The sequence below is a fragment of the Euprymna scolopes genome, chromosome 5 (assembly GCF_053919585.1).
Source record: "Euprymna scolopes isolate OS-2025 chromosome 5, ASM5391958v1, whole genome shotgun sequence".
Classification (NCBI taxonomy): domain Eukaryota; kingdom Metazoa; phylum Mollusca; class Cephalopoda; order Sepiida; family Sepiolidae; genus Euprymna; species Euprymna scolopes.
Window position 1 is genome coordinate 174,202,936 of NC_136486.1, and position 19,824 is coordinate 174,222,759.

The window sequence follows — 19,824 nt, forward strand, 5'->3', positions numbered from 1 at the left end:
TCTTTTTTATAGTCTTTCTTTTGTTTTCTTACCGGTAACATCATTTCGTAAGCATTTGTATACGCGTGCCCACGCTGTTACAAATAAAACTCACGTATGGATACACAATGAAAATATGTTGGCGGTCTCAAATGTTTTATTGGGAAAGGCCGAAAAAGACTGAAATGAATTCCTTCTTCACGATATGTGAAAATTAATTCTTTCTGACTTAATTTTTTTACTTAGCTTTAACGGACAGTCTCGAAAAAATAATCATAGGTTCATACATTGCCAGTATGTGTTGTCTGGCTCGCCTCGAACTGCCTTAAGACTTCGAACACATGATCTAATAATTCGCCACCTGCTTCTAATGTGTTTTACCTATGGATCCAACACTTAACCCCTCTCACCTCATTCATACTTGCTCTGTTTTTAATTCCGTTTGCTGTAGGTTATACTGATGTATACCTTTTTTCACTCGCGTTCACCCCAACTAGGATGTAAGGGGCTACTATTTTGGACCATGCAGAGGAAAGATTAACAAAATGTTGTTTCAAGTTACATTTAAACTTCTGCATATCTGTACAGTCAGGGTAGCAGGAAGGGAATTCCAAGGTCCAGCTGTTCGGGGGAAGAAACTATTAGAGTAGAAAGCTTTCTGGCATTTAGGGACCTCAACAGTGAAGCAGGTTTGTCGGGGATATGTACGTCGAGGGGGCACAAGTGCACTGAGTTCATCAGAACACATTCCATTAAAATATTTGTAAAACAGGCACAGAGATGCAATATTGCGGTGATGGGACAGGGGTTGGAGCTTGGTTGACAAAGTGAGACATATTAGATTGAAATCTACGACCGTATTCCACTGCGTTATGGAGGTCATTTTTTAAAGATTTTGCCATTTGTGTACATCTTAATGAAACACTTTCGAAATTTCTATTAGTAAACATAATGTCAGCTTACTGTCATAGGGTCCCAAAATATAATAGATGTAAATTCTATTTCAAACTGAAGTCGAATGACAGTTGTATTTATTATCGAATTTCGGATTTGTTTACTGGATTTTCAGAACATTTCAAGATAAACCGAAAATCAGGAGAGTTGAAACTGAAGAAGCTTGTTGATGCCGAACAAACGCAAGTGCACCATTTGGAAATTGTTGTCTTGGATGAAGGAATTCCACCACACAGTGTGACAACAAGCGTGACGGTGAATGTTTTGGATGTAAACGATAATCCACCCATTTTTACCTCCTCCACTGGATATGTAACAAATATTAAAGAAGAAACCACTGGACAGACGATTCGTATAGTAAGTTTTTATTTGTACTAATGTTGCGTTGTGGAATGTATATATAATTTTCTAGCTTGCACTTTTCAAATGCTTACTAAAATCATACATACACCTTACAACTCTTTTGTCGTTATTCTCTAAATCAACACAGAGACGAATTTATCAACATATAAGTTTTATTTACAATTAGGTTTTTGGTCCTCGACAAATAGAGAGACATTAGTTATAGGGGTTAGTTGGTGTGTGGCACGACGACGATGAAATGTCAATCACATTCGATTGCTGTTAGTTTGCTCTCTTCTTCTTCCTCTCCTTCTTCTTCTTCTTCTTCTTCTTCCAATCCTGACTTCAATCCTGGAATATAAATATTAAGATATTACATTCTTTTATTTTTATTTTACGTTGCGTAATTCGTAAATTATGGTGCAGTCCTGGGTCGAGGGAGATCGGTAGAGAAAGTGACTGTGTTGTAATCAGCAAGGAAGCAGTCCCACGGTAATGTGTTCTATAAGCAGAAAGCCCTCGCAAAAAAGATCTATCAATAAAGGTTCCGTCGGTAGAAAGTTTTTTTTTATTTTATGTTAAAAAGTCGAGTTTGCTGTTAATATCTTACAAGCAAGAACGAAATGTTGAAGCTCAGTCGAGTACCTTCTATGCATATAGATTAATTAAAGAGAAACTATTGACGTTTTGTTCAGTGTGAGGAGGACCACAGGAGGTCATTCTCCACTAGATTGTAAAGTCAATGCTGTATACAGTCTAGGCAGAAAATAGTTCTTTAAGCGTCCTCCACCAATTATATCAGCAGTACTCCATCAAAAAAGGTTAATCGCACAATGACAATAACGTTTCGATTCTACTACAAATAAGAAAATTGCCTCTAAAATTTAGCCTCGTTTTCGGATAAAAAATACTCATCATGTTATTTGATCATCTTCTTAACTGCTTGATGGTATAACCATACTGACACACGGGTTCGATTATCGAACTTCGACAACGTCGATCCGGGTCTGTACTAGATGGGTGACTATTTAAGTATACCAGTATACTTAGCTTTATATAGGAGAACCGCGACACCTTTTTGCAAGAACTGAAAAAAACTAACGGTGTCATTCCTTCAATCGGGATATACACGCGACTGGGGACTGTTTATAAATGTAATATTTCTTTGACACTTCCTCTTTTGGAGGAACCCAGTTCAAGCCGCCTAGGATGAATGCCGTTTGTCATTCGTTTTGTCATGCTTGTTGATGTCTTGCGAATGATATTAAACTACGGTGAGGTACACTTGGAAGTGTGGAGTATGGAGGCTATTCTGACTTGGCAAGACAGCGCCTGTTAAGGTCTCATCCATGGATTGAATAGAATCTGCCATCGCTATCATAGTAATCCCTGAACAATATACGCATATATGTTCATCAAATATAGCTTTTCAAATGTATAAAAGACAAAATTCAGTAAATGATTGATATGCCGTAATTAACAATATGAAATGTGCCTCGTCGATGTTGCTGCACCTGTATCCAGTCAACATAAATAGGCCTGAAACACCCGAAAATCAGAAAACTCAAACGTTCTTCACAGTAACTGTCCCTTGATGCCTTAAAACTTGTTTTTTTTCCTCAAACTGATTAGTTTTGAAACTCCTTTGATGCTCATGTTTCTCCGACAATATATCAATATACAAGGATTTAAATGCAATTGTCAGTTATCTTGTACTTGTAGTCGATGTTCCGTTGTTACGGTATAATTTTGGTTTGTTATCTTTTTAAAAAGTGGGGTTATTCTCGAAATAATCAAAGACATTATAGTAATCTCTGTTATATTTAACAGTAATCGATACTTACTGATTTATATGTGAAATATATTTTGAAAAATAAATATATATATAAACGAAGATCTTTAATTTAATTTCTACACAATGCTATAACAAACACCAACACACACATAAACGCACACACTAACACACACACACATTAACGCACACACATATATTGTTTAGAAATTGATGCATCTACATAAAGGTTTATTAGGATATAGGACATAATAGAGTCCTTCTAAAGATGAATGCAGAGAATTTTGTGTAGTTTAATTACCATATATATACAGAGTGGAACGGTAAAATTGCTGTCCTAGAAAAAACGACATGATTACATTTCCGTTTGATGAAAACCGGGTTTTTTGTTGCAAGCCATCTACTAGTGGGACAGTTTTGTACAAATCCAAAGAGTGATAGGAGCCTTCTGTCATGTCTGAAAGTGAAACAATGCCCAACGAGCGATATCGGAGATGCGCCGCCTTACTACTCATGCTCTCTACTGATCCAAACAGAGTCATTTCCAGCACCCTCAGAATGCACTGCTGGATTGCCATGAATGACAGGGACGTGCCCAGGGTGATGAAAACAAAGTTTCCGGCCACGGTGATAGTGTTTGTTGTGATTTCAAGTGAGGGCCACATCATGCCACCTCACATCTTCGAAGTCAGCTTGAAAGTCAACATCAAAGTGTACGTGAAGAGTGTGGTGATTCTCTTGTGCAATCAGATGGCTGCTGACATACCCTGGATGTAGCAACAGGACTCAGCGCCGGCTTACAAGTTCAAAGAGACCCAGGCTTGGCTTCAGAAAGAATGCTACGACTTTGTACCCTTCTTTCACTGGATCCCGACCTGAACCCACTGGACCAACACTTGCTATGGTTTCAAATAATCTGAAATGATCTGAAATAATAGCATTATATATGTCAAATCTCGATTCTGTGGACTGAAAATTTACAGAATAGTTTGGTAGAGAAATGTACACACACAGACATACACACAATTTCACTTTATATATATATAGCATATATATAGGGAGAGAGGGAGAGAAAGAGAGTGTGCGTGTGTGTGTCTGTGTGTCTGTCTGTGTGTGTGTGTGTGTGTGTGTGTGTGTGTGTGTGTGTGTGTGTGTGTGTGTGTGTGTGTGTGTGTGTGTGAGGTAGTGACAGAGAGCTATAGTATGCTTCTTTTTTTCTTTTGAAGAAGAAATACCAAAGTGAACTATTGCGTATATAGGATCATGTAACCATGGAAAAGAATGAAACGTTTACAGGTTTTGAACTCGCGTCTCCTCAATAGGAACCGCCTATGACGTCCTTAATGGCTTCACTAACGAGTCGCGTGTTTAGAAAAGGCTGCATTCATACACATAACTCAGTATGATCTGCCTGGCCAAACATATGCAAGATATTTTTATCGCGAGAAAGCGAGAATTCCGTCGTGACGAGTGCGTTAACGGAAACCATTTCTTTGTCTGAATTAAATCATACCGATGCCTTTCGGGAAAATATTCCATTTTTGGTCGAAAGATGATTCATGTCTCCTCGCTTTGCTAATTTAATCTCGCAATTTGATACGTTGTCTTCTTTTACTCATAAATGTCTACTCAGTTTGTAAACTTCCCTTTTTGTTTTTTTCTTTTACCAATTTTCCTTCTAGATTCCTTCATTATCAATAATAGATGCCGATATTTCGATATCGAATAGGGTTGCTGTGTACCGGCTGCAGGGAGAAGGAAGTGAATTGTTCCACTTCGATGGATTATCCGGTACTTTGGCCCTAAAGCAGGGCCATTCTTTGAACTGTGAAGAGAAACGCGAATATCATTTAACAGTAAGTTGTTTCCTTATCTAAACTTCGTATATTCTATTTCTTTTCTAATCCAAGCTGTAAATTCCAACCGACATAATTATCAAAGTAAGCTGATATGATCTGTAGCTTATTGTTCATGCCATTTTTTAGAGGATGGCATGATGATCTGCACTGCAATAGATATTTCTTGGTTTTAAGTTTGCAATAAAACATGGAAACTTCTATATAGTTATATAATACACTGGGGTTTGTTTTCTTGTATCTACCAATCTCTCTATCTCTCTCTCTCTCTCTCTCTCTCTCTCACACACATTCTCTCCCTCTCTATCTATCTATCTATATATATATATATATATATATATATTAATATTATTTATTAATTATTAATTAATAGTTAATTAATAATGACTAACTTTTATGTACGTAGTAATTATTAATTAATAAATAATATTTAAATAAAATAAAAAAAAAGTAAATACGTCCTAAAAATTGTGGGCGAAGAAAAATGTAAAAAAAGGGCAAATACCTCTTTTCTTGATTGAGATTGTCGGACTGACTTCCTCATCTTGGTTGTTATTGTCACAACGTTTCGGCCGTTTTGCCCTCCGGCCTTCGTCAGGTGAACGGTTTGTTAGGAGTCTCGAACCCAACCCTTTATTATTATTACGGGGGTACCGTGTTCGGACTCCAGCTAGGCTTTGGGACATAGTTGCTGATTCTCTGTTTTTCAATGTTACTTTTTCACTGCCTTCGTTCAGGATTGAACTCAGCACCTTTGGGTAACTGTAAACTTTGATACAACGTCTAGGACCACTCGGCCATATGTGCACTAGTGACATATGGCCGAGTGGTCCTAGACGTTGTATCAAAGTTTACAGTTACCCAAAGGTGCTGAGTTCAATCCTGAACGAAGGCAGTGAAAAAGTAACATTGAAAAACAGAGAATCAGCAACTATGTCCCAAAGCCTAGCTGGAGTCCGAACACGGTACCCCCGTAATAATAATAAAGGGTTGGGTTCGAGACTCCTAACAAACCGTTCACCTGACGAAGGCCGGAGGGCAAAACGGCCGAAACGTTGTGACAATAACAACCAAGATGAGGAAGTCAGTCCGACAATCTCAATCAATGAAAACAACTCATCTCAAAAATACAGACAATTACCTCTTTTCTTATAATAAAAAACGCTCAGGGAGCAGAAAAAGAGAAAGAAATTAATCCCTAATAAAAAAAATAAATAAAAATGCAGCAATCGTATATATTCATATATATATATATATATATATATATATATATATATATATATATATATATATATATATATATACTAACAGATGTACCCGGCGTTACCCGGTCGTAAAATACGCATGAGTATAATTATTGCAAGTTTCTTATTTGTTATAAACAGATATACGGTGGGTATTAAACGTGATGTTAAATTCTTTTTTAAAAAAATGAAGTAAAATAACGGAAAGAAACTCAGGCATGTGCATACGAGTTCTATGTTTTTGTCTAAAAAGGTAACTTTTTGTAAAAAAAAAAACTCGAGCTGGAATCAAAACCAAAACCTAAAGAGTAAGTCAAGTACGATAAGCATTAGACAAGTTTGACAAAAATTTTAAATGTGTTTCAAACCTACTTATCCCTAACATAAGGAAGCTGTTATGTTTCTCGACTGCGCATGCGCAGTTGTGAAACAGTTGACGAAAAGATAAAAATTCGTCGACCCCCACGTACCAATTTGCTAATTTTAGCCCATTCAGGGTCCTTTTTTCTGGATAAAAACGGATTAAAAAGTTGTTCACGCGTCTGAATATCCCATATACCTAATTTGAAGTCTTTAGATCAACAATTCGTTAAGTATATAGGTTGAGAGGTGCCTTCACACACACTCTCTTATATATATATATATATATATATATATATATATATATATAGTTTAGTAGAAATGGTAATTAATAAATAAAACCCGAAGAAAGTGCTCAATACTGTTGTAGAGCAAATATGCGTTTTATTTTTTATTACCGTATTTTTCTGTTAAGTTACATTATTGTTTCAGCTACACGATCTTTTTTTTTTTTTTTTTTGGCCGTCATGTACCTTCCTCAGACTTTTACAGAAATGTTCGTTTATGGTGGAATGAAAGGGTGAATGGTGTCAGGGGAGGGGTCCAAGAGAAAAGCGGAAAAAGAGGAAGGGAACAAGGGGAGAGGTGGGAGGGGGTGCTTGGTATGTCGGTAATGTTTTAGTTTTGGAGTTTAAGGACATTAGGTGGTTGTGGGGGGGTCTGAAATTTAAAGTAACCCCCTCCTCCTACCCCCACATATCTCCCTTCCCCTCCATGTATCCCTATGCCCTCAGCCACACCGGAGATCTTCTTAATCCTATACACGTGTAGAAATTGTTTAAGTGCTTCATCTGTTGGGGTCCCTTCGTAGGTTGCTTTGGTTTGGGGAATTCTTTTGGCGCGGGTTTTTTTTGTTTTTTGTTTTTTTGTTTTTTTGCCTTCATTTGCAGATTCCGTTGGAGCTTCCTTTTTCGAACTCTTTGTTGCTGCAAATGAGACGTTTCGTTTCTTCTTAAAAAGCGTTTTCTTTTAGTTCGAATCTTGCATTAGCCTTTGTACATTTTCCTAGTCCTGGTGAGAATACTTCTGGAAATTCCTTTTTTAATTCGCCCTTCAGTTGTTGCGCTTCCGTAGACGAGTCTTCTACCCTCTGACATAATTTATTCATAAGTTGGTCCCCCAATTCGAATCGCTCCATCTAATCATTACCGAACAGGTTTTCGGATGTCCTATGTACATACACTTTCACTTTTTTAGTAACACCATTTAAGATCACCGGGAGTGTGAGCTCTCCCTCAAATTCCACTTTATCGCCTGTCACAGCTCGAGCTGATTTATTCGTCTTCCACATTGTTGGTTTTCTTAACCTTTTCCGTGACTTAAGGTTAATGATGGACCGGTCTGATCCGACATCCCATTGTAGATGCACAGTTTTATTTGCGATGTTAACTGTGACATATTTGCGTCGGGTCTTAACCGAATTCAAGTCGAATATAGTCTGCCGGACTCTGTTTTTGTCCTTGTTCTTTCTGTACTGGATTGCTTTTTGGCCCTTCCTGCCAGATTCGTTGCAGTATTATGTTTGTAAAAACATTAACTCGACCAATGTTTCCCGCCGCAGCAATAGCACGAGTTTGTAGGGGATTCGGGTCTTGTGACTGGGTGGTACTTATTAGGTGTAGCTTGAGTTTTCTTACTTCCAGCTTTGCTTCTTCAGGGTGAGTATTTTCCCGGTCTGAAGGTCGTCCTTCTAATGAATGTTGCGCCTGACTCTTCGACATGTCTCGAGTTGTTCCTTACGTAGACTACCCGTTGACAATCCTCGGCCAACTTCTGGAGGGTGAGGCCCTGTTCGCTCTCAAATGTAGATGTTGTCGAATCTCAGCGTTTTTGGATGAGACTAGACCCTGCGCAAAAATTAAACACTTGAAGTCATCTGCCGATAAGCACTTCCATCTTCTATGAAAGAGCATAGTTTGACCGCTTCAGAAAATTCCAACTCACTCGTCTTCCTGGAGAGAATATAATCCACAAACTTGCTATGTTCTGTTGTCCCTAATTTCCTCAAAAGTAGGCGAACTTTCTTAGCGGTGCTCCACTCTTGACAATCCACGGTGAACAGGTCCTCATATCTCCGATAGAAGGCGTCAAACGTCCCATCCACCTCCGGTTGGTAGTTGAACGTTTCTATAGCGTTCCATATTGTACTTTGGGAAAAAGCAAAACTGTTGTCCGTGTGTTCTGTTCTATCGAATATTTTAACAAAAGTTCTTCTTGTCTCTAATGTTGAAGTAGCATTTTCTCCTCCAACGCTTGTTGCCTCTCTTGAAATTGTAACGTGAGCTGTTTATCACGTTCTTTTAATTTTCCTCAGTTTTCTGCTGCTGTTCCTTGATTAGCTGCATTAATACTGATTTAACCTCCTCCATCTTATAATGGCTTTTCCAAACGCACAAAAAATTTTCTTTACGTTTTTTACTGGAAAAATAAAAAAAATGTCCTTTCTTTGAGTGTGTGCGTATGAGACGGGAGCAATGTATCCCTTACTTCTTGGTAAAAACCTTAGAGATAACCCAATATGACGGTGGACAAAAAAAATTCTTTTTACTTGCGAAACAAAAACAAAAAAAATACTGTGATATCATACAGTTGCAAAAGAATAAAAATAATTCTGGAATTGTCTGGAAATTAACCAAAATGGCTGTTTTTTTTTTGTTTTATTTTGTTGGTTTTTTTTGGGGGGGTGGTTATGTGTGTGGAGGAGTTTTCCCCACGTGGAAGAAAAAAAGTTTTTCACTTTAGAACCGACAGTTAAAAATAGAATATTTCAGAAAATTTCACTCGATGAAAAAAGTATTTCTTTTAGACCAAGTAAAACGAAAGGGAACAAAAAAACATTTCTCTCCCGTTAAAATATTGCATAAAGTTAGCAGCAAAAAACAAAGGCAAAAAACTTTTCACTTCATTTGAAAAATGTCCAAATTTGCATAAGAATAAACCGTAGACACTTACAATAGAGTTGTTCTCGCGGTGAAATTTAGGTCAACATTTTTTCTTTTTTTTTTCCTTTTTTCAATAAGCAACCAAATTAACTTTTACGACTTTAACAAAAATGCGTTTATCACAGTTCTTTTCAATTTAAATATAGAGAAGTATCGCAAATCGATAATCAAAAAAATCCGATTAAAGAAGGAAATCAGATTGTTACCAGAGTTAACATTTTTATACAACCTAACATCACAAGTGCATTTGAAAAGCTTTAACACCGCAGCAGCAGAAAAGCCCACCGTATAAAATCTTGTTAATTTTTGAATAAATCAGGGGCGTGTTCGAAATAATTTTTTCTTTTAGAGCACAACTGAATCAGGATACTTGACTTTTGTACGTTTAACATTAATCAAGTGATTATGTAAAAATAATTGCATGAAATCAATAGTTTTGTTCTTTGATATGACATAGGTGCGTTCAAAATCAATGTTTCTGTTTACAGCACAATTGAACCATGACACTTTACCTTTGCATTTTAAATTTCAAATGAAGCCATTATTTGCAAATAATTCTATAAAATCTGCAGTAGATTCTCCACATTGCGATGTAGACTAAAATGTATTGTGCATGAAGTCATTACAGAGAAGCATGTGAGGGTGTCTTACTAGAGCAGACAATAAATAGAATCGTTTAAAAAGAAATGGTTGATTTCAGCGATTTCGATAACAAAAAAGTATGGGAGGATAGAAAACTTGTTGATCCTTATTCAATTCAGGACAGCGTCGGCGGGTTTCCCTGCTAGTGTATATATATATATATATATATATATATATATATATATATATATATATATATATATATATATATATAATTTTTAAAAATATAAACTTAAAAATGGTGGTAAGAAACTTTTAGTAGAGCCTTCTTAATTTTAATTAGCGTGTGCAGTAGTGCTGCGGACTTCCTGTGTTTTATTTTTTTCACTCATCACTTAAAAAATGTTTTCTCAAGACAATAAAAGACAATATAATCTTAAAAGCACTTTTTATTTTGGACATTTTTCATCTTATTCTTTAAGGGCCAACGAGTAGACTAGTACTATTTAAAAAAAAAAAAATTTTGTGTGTCATTAAATGTAAAAACACCTTTTAAACAGTCGTAAATAAATAAATTTTATAAAATGGGGGAGAGGGGCAAACCGAAATTTTCTCAAAGTTAAAAGTCGCAAAATAATAATAATAATGATGATGATGATGATGATGATGATGATGATGATGATGATGATGATGATGATGAAATAATAATAAAAATAATAATAAAAAAATAATAATAATAAAAATAATAATAATAATAATAGTGGGGGAGTGGTCTGAAAATGGGGAATCGATTTACTAGAATGCTGCATGTGAAACTGAACCTCTTTCCACATGTTTAAATATTGATTTTTTTTCTTTAACTTTTTTATAATCTGATAGCTTAATAATGCCCAGTAATCCACAGAAATAGTTGAAAAAAGACGAAAACAAAAACATTGTAAGGGGGAGCCGATTGTTCTGGTGCACCTACATATTTTTTAAAATAGAACTTGAATTTTAAGAGAGCTGTGTTACAAGAACAAGTCGCATCTTCTTGTGAGTAAATATGAGATAGGATAGCCGAGGATTCGAACCTGTACATCTAGGATTAGAATTGAGAATTCCGATCATAAGTTAAAATTAATAATACAGAATGTTATTGAAAATGGAATGTAGAATTAACCATTGTTTAGCTCACATAAAATAGTTAGATATCTGCTTATTGAAAACAGAATGTAATGATGCAATTGTGTGAAATTAAAATAAGGAATTTAAAAACGACTAATGGAAAATGTTATACTTATTTGTAAAGTGGGTTAATCAAAAATTAGGTTAGAGAAATCGGCTTTGTAGAAAGGTGAGGAACAATACATTCTTAGAGACGGAGGCATGTCAGGCCACGAGTCCGAGATGCACGTGTTTGGTCACGCAATGATGTCATGAGCTCTCAATATAGAGAGCTTTATGTCAGTAAGTCAGTCAGGGGAGAAGAGAGAAGCCAATGAGTGAGAGACAGAGATGACTTCGAACCTTGCAAGCGAAGGGAAGAAGAAAGAAACCATGTAAAGACTTTGAATTCCTTGATGCAAAGCCATTGACAGGTCGAATGGAATAAACGAACAACTTCATAATTTTGTATCTGCGTCTTCGTGTTATGTTATTCAACAGAAAGGTATTGTGAATTTATATTATAAGAACTTTGTGAAAATCATCATCTCAAAGATAGGTAAAGAAATATATGTGTCAATGTTATAGAAACACTCCCATTCAAACTGTCAAATGTATAAATGTCAATCCCTCTATCTCTCGGTCTGTCTGTCTCTCTCTCTCTCTCTCTCTCTCTATATATATATATATATATATATATATATATATATATATATATATATATATATATATATATATTAAATGTTCTCGGATCTCCTGTATTAAAATGTACTCTCTCTCTCTCTCATTAAAAAAAAAATATTTGGGGTTTTTACGACCAAACCCAGCGTAGTTTACATCCTGAAAAGAAATCAAAATCTACTTTATTTCTGCTAATACGTTTCAAGCTTCTTTAATGATAATGTAAAAGAAGGAATTAAAAACAAAATTAAACTTTAAATTTTAGCGTGTGGGATCACTTCCCTATATTAATTTTACGTACAATGAGACCCCACTTCTTAGCGACGTAGCGAGACATGTAATCGTTAGTATTTTTTCTAAGTGGCGGGGAAATGGGGTGGGGTAGGGTGGGGTCATAAGTTCCAAGCATTTTTAAAATACCTAGAAACACTTCAAATTGTGTGGAGGAACTTTTTGTTTTCATTTTAAGATTTCCTTTGAAAAGGTCTCACTGTTAAATATTACTTAATCAGTTAATTATTATTTCCTGATATTTTATAGGCTGTTAACACACAAAAAAACTAAGGTGGACCTGTACAATGCACACTCCCTCCTTGTGTATTTTTTCTTTTCGTTTTCTACAATTTTTTTCAACGGATTACACCCCTATTATATAAAGGATTTTTCATTTAAGTTAAGGGCAATGATGTACAGACATTTATTTTCCAATGTCTTTCGCATGGTTTTCACTGGTCGCCATGTTTGCTTTCGTGCGTGCGTGCATTCATTTTTTGCGCGCGCGCAAAATGGCGTATTGTTTTCACTGGTAGCCACGTTTGTTTCCGCGCACGCTTGCATTCAATTTTTGCGTGTTTATGCATTAATTCTGTATACTCACTATTCCATAGCTAGCTATAAGATATGTGTGTATGTTTATATATTTGTATATATATATATATATATATATATATATATATGTATATATATTAGTATATATATATGTATATATATAAGTATATATGTGTGTTTGTTTGTGTGTATCTATATGACAGTAAAAGTTGTGTTTTCTGCGATATAACGTTGTTTAAATTCTTAAATAAAATACGTCTGAAAAACGTTTATAGGCCAAATTACAACGTAATATTTGTAAAATAGACAAATATTTATTTGTTTAAAATTAATGTTTCGGCAATATAGCCATCATCAGACTTTTATACATTTTTTCCTCGTCATACACAACCCTAATATAACGGAAAACCCACAGGTGATTTTTAGATCATGCACGCTAAGCATAACCTTCCGACATCAGAAAATATCACCGCAGATGAACAACACGCGGATTCTATACTAACTTTGTTTTTACATTTACCACTATAACAAGGAAAAAATGTATAAAATTCTGACGATAGCGTATATCGCAGAAATATTAATTTTAAACAAATAAATATTTCTTTATTTTACATGATATTGCGTTGTAATTTTGCTTATAAAAGTATTATATATGCATAAATTTTAAATGTTTTTTTTTCTTCACAGGTATACATCAGATCGTCGTCGTTAAGACACTTATATATAGTTATAAGATATCATCATGTAGGAAGGTTGGGTATATCTACCTAATCTATATATCTATAAAAGTGAGAATGTGTGTGTGAGAATAATTCTCAACCTATATACTCAACGAATTTTTCATCTACAGACTTGAAATTTGGTATATAGACATACGGAAGTATTTTAATCGGTTTTCACCTGGAAAAAAGAGCTGAAAATTTGGTACGTGGGGGAGGTCATCGGATGTTTATCTTTGTCAATTGTTTCACGAATGCGCATGTGTGAATCGTTCACATAACAGATTCCTTATGTTAAGAATAAATAAGTTTGAAACACTTTTAAAAACGTGTCAACATGTCCTAATGGTTATCGTACTTGATTAACTGACTTTAGGTTTTGGTTTCGATCTCAACTCGATTATTTTTTACAAGAATTTTACTGTTTGGGGAAAATATAATGCTCGCATGCACATGTCTCAGTTTCTGTATGAATTAAAATATAATAGTTATGCGTATTTTACGATTGGGCAACGCCGGGCGGTTTGCTGGTATATTAAGAAAGGTCTGATGGTTGACTAAGTAGGTTTTTCATACGTTTTTGTCGTTATTAGATTATTGACAATAATATAATCAATCATCAATAATATCGATCAATTATATTAATCATATATGTATCTTAGTTTAATTATTTTCGGTAAATTTTACAATGGATACTTCTTATCTCTATAATATTCTACTTGTTTCTTTCTTAGTTAGGCCGTACGTTATACTTTGAAAAAGGCCAAATATAATTTTTTAAGACCAAACTGTTTAAAAAAACGCCAAATTCACAAAATTTGGCTTTAAAAATGCCAATCAGGCAATCCTGCACAAGAATTTTATAGTGACCTCCAATTTGATGGAGCTTAGTTTTCGAATATAATAATAATAATAATAATAATAATAATAATAATAATAATAATAATAATAATAATAATATGATTATTATTGTAATGGTGTCAGAAAGAAACACGTAGTTATTTAAATTTACAACCGTTCTTCACTAAAGAAGGTAGCAAGCGAAACATTATGTAAAAAGGAAACATTCAAAAGAAACAGGGCAAAAATAGGTTGTTTGCCAAAAGTGCTGGCTGAATGAGTAAATTAAAGATTGTCATTTACAATGTGATTTTATTATTTTTATTGAACTATGTAGCACAATATTACTTTCTGAGTATGTATTAGTACTCATTAAGTTAGCTTATTTATCTTATAGTTCTATAATTTAAAATAGAATGGATACTATTTTCAGAGAAATATATATAAACTCATATTTGCTGGATGTTATTGGTTCTTCTGCGCAAAACCTATCTTTTACGATATTCAGAAAAATATGAGCTTTATCAAAACGTATTTATTGATTAAATATATTTTTATTCCGTGGAATTTCCACAGATCTTGCTAATAGTATTTATTATCTAATATATAAAAGCCTATATGTCAGTCTGTCTTTCTGTCTTCATATTTTCAAACTTTATTTGCTCCGAAACCAAAAGTCGCAGAGCAGCGCTAGGGGTCTCAAATAATTGGACTTTTTACGGATCGTTCTTTTATGGGTCTTTAGTCAGTTAAAATAGTTTTTAAGGGGGCAAAAATGGGTCAGAATTGAAAAAGAAATCGTTAAACATTTTGTACATTCGTCTTAGTTTATTTTTAATTTTAAATTTTTAATCGGTTCATAGTCGTGTCATTTGGTACATCGGTAACATCACAAGCTGTGTTTCGGTTTCGATTGTTACTGATGACACCCGACTATTAATTTTAATTTTTGAAATTACGACTCTATAATAATATATACGAAATTTGGACAAATTAAAATATCATATTTAAGCGTACTTTGCGCTCGGGCAAAGCCGAGCGCCCTTCCCTCCCCACTCCCTCCGCTAGTTTATACATAATTTAGATCATTTGGATTATTCAAACTACTTTTTTCATCTTGGATGTTATTCTCACAATGTTTCAGCCGATGTAACCTCCAACTTTGTTCATGTGGATTTCGTTGAACTCGGGGTTCTTAATGTCAAACTCTGAAATCTATACGAAAAGTTGAACTGTACCTTTTATTTAGCCTATTTTATAGAAAAACATCTGCAGTTGATTCTATAGGCTGGACCTTTCTGTTTGTGCGGTTATAGAACTTCTCAAATAAATTTGTGATGTAAGATTGTATGAAAGTGTTAATTTTGGTCAAAATCGAACTTTCTACTTTAATCGGATTTTTTCGATTATCGATTTTCGATACTTATCAGAAGCATTCCGACACAAAATCTATGGAGGAACACTCACAGATACCTATGTGTGAAATTTTAAAAATCAGCACAGTCGTTTCCGAGTCCATAGGAAACGAACTCACATACACACACACACACACACACACACACACACAGAGGCAAAGTTCCTTTATTTATTTATACTAGCAGAGAGACACGACGTTGCCCGGGATTTAGTGATGATCAATGAATGTTTCACAATCCCATATTTTTATTGTCATCGAAATCGGTGAAATCACCAATTTTTCAATGAAATCAATTGATTGTCTGCTCTAGTTGGGGACCCATCGCGGTGCGCCCAGAAAAAGAGGCCTCCCCGTAGTAACTTAGTTCACAATACATTGTATTCTACATTGCACTGTTTATTTTATCAAATTATTTGTATATATAAAATGGATTGAATTAAGGTTTCAAATGCAAACGTCAAGTATAATGGTACAGTTGTGCTCTAAATATAAACATTCGTTTCGAACGCGTCTCTGTCATATCAAAGAACCTATTGTTGATTTTATATACCTGGCATTTCTGTTTGTGCGGTGGTAATGGTTTGATTATAAGTTTAAAATGAAAAAGTCAAGTATCGTGGTTCAGTTGTGCTTTAAACAAAAACATTCATTTCGAACGCGCACCTGTTATATTAAAGGACATACTGTTGATTTTATATGCCGGGCCTTTCTACTTGTGTGGAAATAAAACTTCTAAAATGCACTTGTGATGTTAGACTCTATAAAGAATTAACTTTGGTCCAAATCACCTGTTTCTTTTTTTATCGGATTTTTTCGATTATCGATTATCGATACTTATGGAAGATTCCGATACAAACTCTATTTAAGAGTATTGTCAGATACATACGCTACATTTATGTGAAATCTCATATAAATCGGCCCAACCGTTCCGGAGTCCATAGGAACGAACTGACACACAGACAGACAGACAGACAGACACAGACCAAGTTCCTTTTATATAATAGATAGATAGATAGATAGATAGATAGATAGATAACAACATCGAAGTTCAAAACTGATTTGTGTTGTTTAATTTACTTGTGCATTTTGATTTTGCATATTCTTTGAAGCGTTATAATATATCGAATCGTGTTTTGCCAGTACGCAAGCATAATGTAATGGTTCAAGGTTAGATTTAGATATGAACTGAAAGGTAAACCAATAACTAATCTCAAAACACTTTCTATACCGCTGGACAGGTTAAATAAACGGAACTTTCTTTCTCTTATTTTTAGATAATTGCAATGGATGCCGTGGTCGAGGATTTGTGGTCGGAGACATCTTTAAATGTGACCATTGACGACATAAATGATCATGCGCCCGAATTTAAGGCAGAGGAGATTAAATATGTATTAAATCCTGACATTCCAATCGGAACCGTTTTCGGTGGAATAGAAGCTTTTGACGTCGATACAACAAAAGAAAATAATCAAGTTCTTTATTCAATTCTTGGAGGCGGATTTGACATGTTTTCAATCAATTCAGACACAGGTGAGTAAAACAACTAATTTTTTTTACACTGTGCGAATATATAACGTATATGCGTCAGCAGCAAAACGACTATAAGCATTTTTAAAATCGCTTTTTTTTTTTTTTTTGGTTTTGAATATTTCTATTATTATTACTCAACTCAAGTTACATTGTGACTGAAGTGTAGTAAAAATGTACATTTTCGCATATGTATGAGATTTTTTACTTGTGCTCCATTAGCAGCTATTTTTACCGGCCAAAAAACTAAATCGAATTTGTTCTACAAGTCCAAATCCCCTGTATATCAAGTTTAAAATCTGTAAATCAAAAATTGACTGAGTAATTTGTTTTGCAGACACACGCACACACATCATATTACTTTATATATATATATATATATATATATATATATATATATATATATATATATATATATTATTTTAATTTTTTTCCAGATACATCTGCCATGCTTTTAATGCTAGGTTTATTTATGGTGTCTTTTACATTTAATAAGAACCCTTCACAATATTTGCTGATGAGGAAACCTTGTTTGTTAAAAAAACTATATGTAATAATTATTGTCCGTAACTTGATGTCTACCACAATAAAAACACTGTTTTCCGAAACGATCGTACAAATAATTGATTTTGTTGTTGTTCCTTCTTATGAAACGGATTTTTAATTTAATTATAATTTGATTTTTAAATTATCAATCACATTACTAAATATTAAATTAGCTCTAGGATATTTACCTATCGAGCCTGTTATATATCTAAATTACAACGAGCACTTTTTCTTTCCTGTATTTTAATTAAACTAGTAATTTTACTATTACATTAAAATACACTCAGCTTTTAGACTATAGTTCTAATCTCCTTTAAATATATATATATATGTATATATATATATATATATATATATATATATATATATATATATATATATTAGAAGGCTGTCACAAGGCGAGAAATGGAATGTAGTCGGTGTTGAGGAAGAAAGACGAAAACAAGTGACAGTTTGTAAATCAAAACTGTGAGTTACAATTTTCCATAAAATATTTCGGGGCTTTTTCAAATAGTGGATGTAACAGATCTATTCACAGCATTTCTTTCCTCTTGCAAGAACTCATCTAGCTACAACCACAGTGAAGAGTAGTAAAGATGGCGACAGTGGAACGTGTGGTGATGTTTGCGGCTCTGATATGATGTTTAGTTTTCCAGTGTGGCGGTATTTATAGTAAGCATTTGAATCAGGTAGACTGTTTTCAAAATATAGCAATACACAACATATCTGCATTTGTTTGTCACGATTTCTCGTTTAACAATTGACTTGTCAAAGTTAACAGCTCATAATTAACATGAACCCAGCAAAAACTGAAGAGGGTTGAAGTTTCATGTTTCCTCTTGACATATGATTGATTTAAAGCAACGGCATGACGAACTCGAGCCTCACACGGGTTTACTTCACAAACAAAGGAAAATAAACTAAAATTCAGCAATACTACAAATTAACCGCAGCGAGGGTAGAAAAAACAAAAAAAATCGAATTTAACAAAACTTCGAATTAATAGCAAAGAAAAAATACGCCGATTCAGCAGCACGAGTAAAACTGAAACGAACTTCGGATTAAAACTAAATTCAGCCGGAAATTATTTGCTAAAAATAAAATTCGAATAAAAAAAGTTCTTGACTCATTGTAAGTAAAACTTTCTTTTTGTTTGCACCTCAACTACATCAATGTTTAAACCATGTGAAGTTGTGGGAGTGCTTCTATAAAAAACACACACAACTTGAAAGTATTTTTGAAAGTTTTTTCGTTGCTTGTCTCTTAATTGAGTGCTTATTGAAAAAAAAAACTCAACTTTGCAAAGATGCAGTAACTAAGTTCCTAACTCCTTGTCTTTAACAGATGATAAATTACATGATTGTTTAAGTTTAAAGAAAAAACGTTGAGCAGACAACTTGGTGGTAAACTTGCGTTGTTAGCAGACCGCTAGGAAATCTGTATGGAAATCAAAGTTTGACTATTAAATGAGGATTTATTACACTTGGTAAAAAATCTGTGAAAAAAAAGCAAATTATTCAAATATCGTGGCAGCTAGTGGCGATTAGTTGCTGGTCAGAAGTGTATTAGCATATATTCTGCATGTTCCATAACCCGAAACAACAATTGTGACACTTTTGTAGGAGAGAAGCATTTTAAAAGTATTTTGTTACCAGTAGCCATTTTTCTTTCGTCTAGTCTAGTCCCTTAGTGAGTGTCCGCAGTTTGTTTGACTTCCATGTGGGAAACTCTATGAGACTGCTTTCCTGTTACCTGCACATGAATGGTCGTCAAGCCCAAAAGAACTAGAGACTCTTTTCGTTTCTTAAAGTACTGGAATATAGTTATATTGACGTGGTGGACAAGGTGAGTGGGTGACTTTTCCAAACTTTTCATTATGGCCAATTCAACGCCAGCATGTGCCAGTGGTGGTAGCCGTTGAGGGTCGGCGAGCGGAAGTGATACAACTTGAAGTACATGCAACAAGAAAACTCAAAAAAGAGACAAAGCAGTCAGATGCGAGTTGTGCGGTCAGTGGTACCATGCAGCATGCGTTAGCATCGATGACGCCTTGTATCAGGCCATAATGA

The 19,824-nt window shown here is 34.5% G+C and overlaps 2 protein-coding genes across 2 annotated transcripts in view; both read left to right on the forward strand.

Annotated features, from left to right (window-relative positions):
• LOC145277064 (protocadherin Fat 4-like) overlaps nt 1-17,220 on the forward strand; it is a 221,787-nt gene extending 204,567 nt beyond the window's left edge. The window contains exons 19-21 of the mRNA XM_080128727.1: nt 1,049-1,290; nt 4,750-4,923; nt 16,957-17,220. Of these exons, the coding sequence (XP_079984853.1) occupies nt 1,049-1,290; nt 4,750-4,923; nt 16,957-17,220 (680 nt within the window). The remainder of the gene's footprint in view (nt 1-1,048; nt 1,291-4,749; nt 4,924-16,956) is intronic.
• LOC145277040 (protocadherin Fat 4-like) overlaps nt 1-19,824 on the forward strand; it is a 1,076,063-nt gene that overhangs the window by 824,701 nt on the left and 231,538 nt on the right. The gene's annotated exons all lie outside the window — the stretch shown is intronic.